The 8,720-nt window shown below is 34.5% G+C and overlaps 1 protein-coding gene across 1 annotated transcript in view; it reads left to right on the forward strand.

The window, feature by feature from the left end:
* LOTGIDRAFT_234625 (hypothetical protein) overlaps positions 1–6,467 on the forward strand; it is an 11,544-nt gene extending 5,077 nt beyond the window's left edge. The window contains exons 6-15 of the mRNA XM_009062766.1: positions 296–397; positions 581–628; positions 835–1,008; positions 1,343–1,524; positions 2,000–2,187; positions 2,647–2,756; positions 2,958–3,108; positions 4,504–4,643; positions 4,833–5,073; positions 5,304–6,467. Of these exons, the coding sequence (XP_009061014.1) occupies positions 296–397; positions 581–628; positions 835–1,008; positions 1,343–1,524; positions 2,000–2,187; positions 2,647–2,756; positions 2,958–3,108; positions 4,504–4,643; positions 4,833–5,073; positions 5,304–5,383 (1,416 nt within the window). The 3' untranslated portion in view covers positions 5,384–6,467. The remainder of the gene's footprint in view (positions 1–295; positions 398–580; positions 629–834; positions 1,009–1,342; positions 1,525–1,999; positions 2,188–2,646; positions 2,757–2,957; positions 3,109–4,503; positions 4,644–4,832; positions 5,074–5,303) is intronic.
* The last annotated feature ends 2,253 nt before the right edge of the window (positions 6,468–8,720 follow it).

Consider the following 8,720-nt stretch of genomic DNA (forward strand, 5'->3'; position numbering starts at 1 on the left):
CCTTTAAAATTTGGATTGGGGGGGGATTTCCCGGAAACCCGTTTTAAACCCTTTTTTTTGAAAAAAAAATTTTAAAGGGGGGGGGGGGTTTGGTTTTTTGGAAAACCCCCCCCCCCCCCCCCCCCCCCCCCTCCTCCCCCTCACCTTAGCTACATGTTTTTGAAGATCATGCTTCTTTTCTTATTAAATTGTGGGTTTTAACCGTACATCGAAACTAATATGAGGAAATGAATATTCTTTCTACTGCTGTACAACCAAAAGTTGTCCAAACATTCTATTCTGAAATTGTTTTCAGTGGGAAGATTTTATGAAGCTGGGAGAAGATCTTCCAGAATCAGAACTAGAAGAACGTATGAACAACCTAGCAGCAAATAAATGCTGTTCACTTGTTTACACTGTAAGTAAACATATTACTCGCATCTTAAAATTTGTAATGTGTACATGATATTTGCATATAGCTCTCTGCATAATAACCAGAGAGGAGGGGGGATTGTGGGTTGAATTGTATGTTATTACAGGAAACTATTTCATTCTGTGATCAACCGTGTTGCTTAATAATTACATTCGATCTATTTTTTAGTCGGGAACTACTGGTGTACCAAAGGGAGTTATGCTAAGCCATGATAATGTAAGTTTTAATTATATATATTCTCTATTATGAGGAATGTTGTAGGCGTCTCTTGTTTGTAAGCATCCAATCTTCTTTGCTTTTTACACAGGAGATAATTATTCACATTTAACAGTATTAAAACATTATCACTCATCGTCACTGTATTTGCTTTGACCAAGGAAACAATCTATTAGCATTAATCTCCTTTTGTAATTTCTTTGCAGTTAGTGTGGACGGCAATTAGCGCTTCGAAGGTAGAAGAAAAGAGACTAATTTTTGGAAAGAACAGGGCTGTGAGTTTCCTCCCCTTAAGTCACATTGCTGCTCAAGCCTTAGATATATATTTGTCTATAAATAATGGTGGAACAATTTACTTCGCTCAACCAGATGCCTTAAAGGTAGAAGAACACTTTTGAAATCCTTTAAGCGTTTCAGTAATGCCTGATTATATATTTCGTTCAGATATGCATTGATTTGACCAAGGAAATCCTCTTTCTTTACTGAAAAACATGAAAGAGTTGGTTTTAAAATGAATTTGCTTTGTAGAGATGAATCACAAGGTGCACAAGTTTTATATGACATCTTGCAAAACTATATTCTGCACTGGGCACTATATTTGATTAATTCCAACAAAGTATTGAGGGAAAATTATGCTGTATCATGGGTTTTGTGTCGAATACGCCCACTAAAACCTTGAGATGTAAATAACTTAAACCAAATTTTTATCTTAAGGGAACATTAGTCGCTACACTGAAGGAAGCTAAGCCTACCACATTCTTCGGTGTGCCGAGGGTATGGGAAAAAATGATGGAAAAAATGAAAGAAATTGGACAAAATACAACTGGCCTCAAGCTTAAAATAGCTCGATGGGCAAAGGGAGTCGGTTACAGGGGAAATCAGAACAGGTTTCAAGGGTAAGGAACTCTTTCTTTGCATCTTATAAGCAGAAGCCGAATTTCGATTTACGCACTTAAACATAGCCAATGTTGAAGCACCTGATAGTACTTTTATTATGAGGAGTCTGTACAACTTTCACCCTCGATATTGCCATACTTTGGTCGAGATTTTGATGAAAGGAATTGTCTTGCTTGATTTTTGTTGCAACATGCAGAATCAGAGTAAGGTTGAATTTCCATCGACAGCTAGCAACTGGTGGATCAGAAAGAATGTGTCCAAACGCTGGTTTAGATCGACCTCAGCACTCGTTACCGCCAGTTGCTCATGTTCTTTTTTTCAAACAGCAGTTAAATCTGGTCTCCGAGTCATACGACCACTCAATATGTCATGAAGGTACTGTACTCCAGTATTCTGTGCCTACCATATACAACAAATCCCTTGTTTGACTGTTTCATTCTTGCCCCAACATTAGACATCCTTTGTTAATTTCAGGGGAAGCGTTCCATATGGGTGGACTATCGCTAATTTCTTAGTCTTCAGTAAAGTTAAACAAGCTTTGGGATTAGATCAATGTACTAATTTTATCTCTGGTGCAGCACCTATTGCTAAAGATACTATAGAATATTTTATGGGTTTGGATATTGTTATACATGAAGTCTATGGTTTGAGTGAATGTACTGGTAAGTTAGTGAAAACAGCTCCGTTTATGGTTAAAACAACTAATTGTGGGCATGTGGTCTGTACTATAGTTTGTAAAAACCAAACCACGAATCAGAATTGGTAGCGTTGAATCGCTGTATCTATATTCATTATGATGCATACACCTTGGCGTTTCTTTGAAATTTAAAATAATAAATTATTTTTGTATAAAGGGTTATTTGATATACTAAACAATGCCAAACAGCATGGGCATTACTCGCAAATGTTAGACTGACCATGACGCCGTTTGCTATGCGGTTGTCATGTGTTCTAATCTTGGTTGGCATGTAAAAATACGATGACCTTGAATAAATCTTCACTCACTATTCCAGTCAATCCAGCTGTAAACGGATAATCTGGTAAAGGTTTGGGCCAAGGTCCCAGCTGTGAACCTCTTTGTAAAATATAATTTTTCATTCTAACACATTTTCGTTACACAGGTCCTCATACTGTAAATTATGAGGAAAAAAGAAAAATAGGCAGTGTTGGAAGTTGTTTACCAGGTTTACAAATGAAGATAGATAATCCTGACGAGGATGGTAATGGAGAGGTAAAAGTCTTATAATCATCTGCATATTCTCTGACTACACTGAGCTCAGAAAGAAAATCGGACGGTTCGCTGTTGGTGTATTTAATGCCTAAAAACGCGTAAAAAAAATTAGCGGAAAACCAGATGTTTTTCTATTTTTGCGAATTACACCTTCTTACATCAATTTCATATTAAAACACCAACAATATGTTTATGATTTAGATATTAATATACGGAAGGAATATATGTATGGGTTACCTAGAACAGACAGAGAAGACACAGGAAACATTTACAAAAGACGGTTATTTACGTACAGGTGATATTGGCCAAATAGATGATAATGGTTTCCTTTCCATTACTGGACGTTCAAAAGGTAAACAGCATATTTATTTTCATTCACGTGGTTATATTTGTTCGAGGAAAAAAAATTATTATATTAATCCACCCATAGCTCCAGTACCAGTAAAAGATACTGATTGTTTACTCTAATAAATTGATTGTTTTATAGAAATAATAATTACTGCTGGTGGTGAGAATATAGCTCCAGTACCAGTAGAAGATACTGATTGTTTACTCTAATAAATTGATTGTTTTATAGAAATAATAATTACTGCTGGTGGTGAGAATATAGCTCCAGTACCAGTAGAAGATACTGATTGTTTACTCTAATAAATTGATTGTTTTATAGAAATAATAATTACTGCTAGTGGTGAGAATATAGCTCCAGTACCAGTAGAAGATACTGATTGTTTACTCTAATAAATTGATTGTTTTATAGAAATAATAATTACTGCTGGTGGTGAGAATATAGCTCCAGTACCAGTAGAAGATACTGATTGTTTACTCTAATAAATTGATTGTTTTATAGAAATAATAATTACTGCTGGTGGTGAGAATATAGCTCCAGTACCAGTAGAAGATACTGATTGTTTACTGTAATAAATTGATTGTTTTATAGAAATAATAATTGCTGCTGGTGGTGAGAATATAGCTCCAGTACCAGTAGAAGATACTGATTGTTTACTCTAATAAATTGATTGTTTTATAGAAATAATAATTACTGCTGGTGGTAAGAATATAGCTCCAGTACCAGTAGAAGATACTGATTGTTTACTTTAATAAATTGATTGTTTTATAGAAATAATAATTACTGCTGGTGGTGAGAATATAGCTCCAGTACCAGTAGAAGATACTGATTGTTTACTCTAATAAATTGATTGTTTTATAGAAATAATAATTACTGCTGGTGGTGAGAATATAGCTCCAGTACCAGTAGAAGATACTGATTGTTTACTCTAATAAATTGATTGTTTTATAGAAATAATAATTACTGCTGGTGGTGAGAATATAGCTCCAGTACCAGTAGAAGATACTGATTGTTTACTCTGTTAAATTGATTGTTTTATAGAAATAATAATTACTGCTGGTGGTGAGAATATAGCTCCAGTACCAGTAGAAGATACTGATTGTTTACTCTAATAAATTGATTGTTTTATAGAAATAATAATTACTGCTGGTGGTGAGAATATAGCTCCAGTACCAGTAGAAGATACTGATTGTTTACTCTGTTAAATTGATTGTTTTATAGAAATAATAATTACTGCTGGTGGTGAGAATATAGCTCCAGTACCAGTAGAAGATACTGATTGTTTACTCTAATAAATTGATTGTTTTATAGAAATAATAATTACTGCTGGTGGTGAGAATATAGCTCCAGTACCAGTAGAAGATACTGATTGTTTACTCTGTTAAATTGATTGTTTTATAGAAATAATAATTACTGCTGGTGGTGAGAATATAGCTCCAGTACCAGTAGAAGACAATGTTAAAGAATGTCTACCATGTATTAGTAATTGTATGTTACTAGGAGACAAAAGAAAATTTCTATCAATCTTGTTAACCGTCAAGGTAAGGCTACTTTAAATTCAAGTTACAAATTTTAAGATCGTGTAGAACTTTATGAAAAAATGTACTGATTACAATGATAAAATGAAGTTGAATGGCACCTTTTGGTTACCCTTATCCATTTGCAACTTGGCATGGATAACGAGATATCCAAATAGATTTATAGTGCATACCATATTTTGTAAATTTTAGACGGAAGTCGATCCTGATACCACCGTGCCATTAGAAAAACTCAGCAATCCAACTTTACAGTGGTGTAAGTCTATAGGAAGTAATGCCACTACAGTTCAAGAATTCAGTGATGACGAAACCGTACAAAATTCCATCCAAGAAGGCATCAATGCTGCTAATAAGAAAGCAGTAAGTCGAGCAGCCAACATACAGAAATGGAAAATGTTACCGACAGATTTCTCTATCCCTGGTGAAGAACTTGGTAAGTAAAAATTACGATAAGATTTCGCCTGACTCTGATCTGACAACCATCATCAGAATGAGAGGTTAGATACTGAAGCCAGCGATGCGTTGATAGTTAAAGTTCTGAAACTCGGCTTAAAATCGTACACAATAGATATTTCTGTTCAAGAAATGTGCTGCGCCTTGCTTAGTGTAGTGCTCATGTATTTCTGTTTTCATGTACGTTAACCATATTATATTCTACTACAGGCCCTACACTGAAATTGAAGAGACAAGTTGTAACAAAGAAATACCAGAGCATAATTGAAGAATTTTACAAAGAACATTGAAATGAAAAGAAATCCCAATGGATTGTAAAGGATATTTGGAAAAACACAAGCAATATCAACTAATTATGCAATTTATCAAGAATTAGACAAAAAACTTTACAAATCCAATATAAACTATGCCTATCAGTGAGCATTTATGTTAATATCTCGAATACGGTATTTAAAGAACCTGGATACCAAAAGATCGGTTATGTTGGTTATTTTTAAGCCTGAAATATTATAAAGTATTATATCCATGTTACTTTGACTGAAGTAATTGTACTAATTCAGATGACAGCATTATTCCTGTACCGATATCTACTGAATGTTTATATCGTTAAAAAAAAACCATATAACCACTGCCATATTGCCACTGTGATACGATATTTTATCCTTAATTGCCACTAACCTACTAACAAACAAAACCTTACTATTTATTATTATTATTATTATTATTATCATTATTACTAGACATTGACCCCGTGGTTGATGTGTATGGCTATTATTAGAACTTAAAATATTGACCTTGTTTTTAAAATTGAACTTGCTACGGAAACCGACCTTGAACTTGTTCAGTAACTTTGTGAACATCATATCAATACTCTTCGGCCTTCAACCTTGTCTTGACAATTTACGCCCTTGACATTATATCGGCCTTGAACTAGTGGCCTTAAACAAGCCCAAATATAACCTTAAATTCACTTAAATTGTGACTATGAATATAATGCTTTATTTCATTTAAACAAACTTTATGAAACTTGTCGACAAAACTCGGTATTCCTTGCCCACAGTTGTGTGGATATAAACTGGCATTCCTATGTTTATCTATATATCATTTTTATTTACCTCGACTCACATCGAATATTGATATCGCTTTAATTTTGAACTGCCATTGAAATTAAGCAAAATTTTGAACAACAGAAAACCTTTGCTCCAAGCAGGTTTTTTTGTACAATGACACTTTTTCTGAGTTGTACTGAAGATTACATTGAACGAGTTATTTCTGTGTTTTTTTTTTCTATTTTTTTTATATCAGTTTAGTGTTTTTAGAAATATTTTATGCTATATTTTTGATACTGTCTTTACATAAAGTTTTATAATGTTTCGCATTTTTTTTAAAAATTCATTCCTTTACTACTGATGACTATAGACTCAATGATTTAAATATACATCCTGATGTTTCATTTCGTCATTGAGAGATTAAATGATGAGAGCCAAAAAAAAAAATACGATACGAAATCTAGAATGGCATTTTTAAAAAAATTGGGATGTGGTACTACAATACCAATGGGGCCAAAACTAGATTCTCATCTTTTGTTTGTTGGCTTATACCCTCATTTCACCAAGAATTGTGTAATCGACCAGATCTGAGTCAGATTGTCCCTGATGAAACTTTTCTTTGATCGGTCCGATTCTTGAATCGCCTCCAATCTTCCTCTTTTTTGACACAATTGAGTCTCGGCTTCCCAATTTGCTTGTAGGACCGTATCTCCAAGAACTGCATTAATCCCGATCATTATATTCGGTCGATTGGTAAGATTTTTGCGAAAAATGCAGCCGATTGACCAAAACATTATCGGGTACTATCGGAACCAAAAAAGTCTTGGTGAAATAGGGGTATAAATCAAAAGGGTCTGAACTCATAACCGTATCCAACTACCAACTACGAAGACTACCAACAACAACTACCTAGTTTGCGATATCTGCATCGTCTGGAATGGATGAGAAAGATACAAAATGTCTGGAAGATTATGGAAAGTGATTATGCAAATCAATTGTATTCTGTTGTGTGGCGAGTATAATTAGTATAATTCGTAGTTTGACTTTTCAGGGAGCAAAAGTTGGCAGTTTTTAATCATATTTAATCATACGTTTAAGCTTATGGAAATCAAACGTGTTCTGGTTTGTGACAAGAATAATCAGTTATTTCCCCTTGACCTCAAGGGGGCAACTGTTTACAAATTTACCCGTAATCAGGTTAGGTTAAAAATCAAATATGTTCTGGTTTGTAACAAGTAAAATTAGTAGTTATTTCCCTTTGACCTTTAGCAATCATTTGTATTAGGTTTGTGGAATATTTCGCAATGACTATTGTTGAACGGAATGGAAATGCTCAAAAAGAATGAATGAATGAAAAGGTATAAAAAAGGGAATATGCTCGTTTCTGTCATAACTCGTAATAAATACTGGGTTGAGGTTAGGCACTCATTCAAAGCAGTTCATTTATGCTTAATTGTGAAGAATAATCCGACTAAATTCGTGTCATCATGACCTCAGGTTTCATTTCATCTCCACAACTTTTCTTGCCGCCAAGTGAAACTGAGGCTTTTCTATTAGAAGTGTAAAAATATAAGGCCAATAAATGAGAATGCCAAATATCTGTATTGAATACACTCCTACTGTCTGTATGACCTTGACACCAGGAGGCGACGCTTTTACTCCCACACAATATTATGCCGACCGATTTCTTTGCACTGTAAGAACTGTTATGTCATTGCGGTGGAATCAGAGATAACATTAATCTGGGACGAATTGATTCGCCGTAGCGCCATACTTAAAAGAAGCGTGGGGTGACTGGAGAGGTTTTGGCAAAATTATTTCTGAACTTATACTTTCGGCTATTATTTGGAACCCATTATCTATTCTCTTAAAGTACGGGCGAAGAGTCTGATTGTTCAGTCGATTTAGAATGATACATGGTGTACGGTGCACGGTTCAGTGTTCGGTCGGCAATATTGATACCGTAGAAAAATTAGCGAGATACGGTGACTTCCTTTTTTCTTTTAACATGTATGTCAATCTAACCATCGTTCAACGCAACAAACACCTTCCCCTGTGTATTCGAACTATAATGAGTTCCCATAATGTACGGAAATCTGGCACATCAAATGATTATACTGATAAAGGTAACACTCCTAGTTCCCGCCATGTATACCAAGTCTGTTTTTCTTCGACCGAATTCTTGTGAATAGTTATATCATTGGCAATATTATACATATTACTCAATAGGCATCTGCTAAGCACTGTGATAAACCTAAAAAAAACACAATTTTAGCTTTCTATTTCATAGTAGGATGGTGCAAACTTAGGTCGGATTTCTTTAGCCTTTCTTCCATTAAGATGGGTTGTTCTCATAGTACAACAAATCTTGACATTGAATAGGAAGATGAATTGATCAGAAAATTAAGTAGTTTTCAATGCATAATATAACACATGATTCTCTACATAGCTTTGACCATACATTTCACAATCTTTACGGCAAGTCTGGGACGTACCATGTGCATAGCAATTCAAACGGCTATATTCTATATCACTTAGATAAGACTGAAAACATCATCTTGCTAGTGATCTGAAACAG

Source organism: Lottia gigantea, assembly GCF_000327385.1.
Source record: "Lottia gigantea unplaced genomic scaffold LOTGIsca_53, whole genome shotgun sequence".
NCBI lineage: Eukaryota > Metazoa > Mollusca > Gastropoda > Lottiidae > Lottia > Lottia gigantea.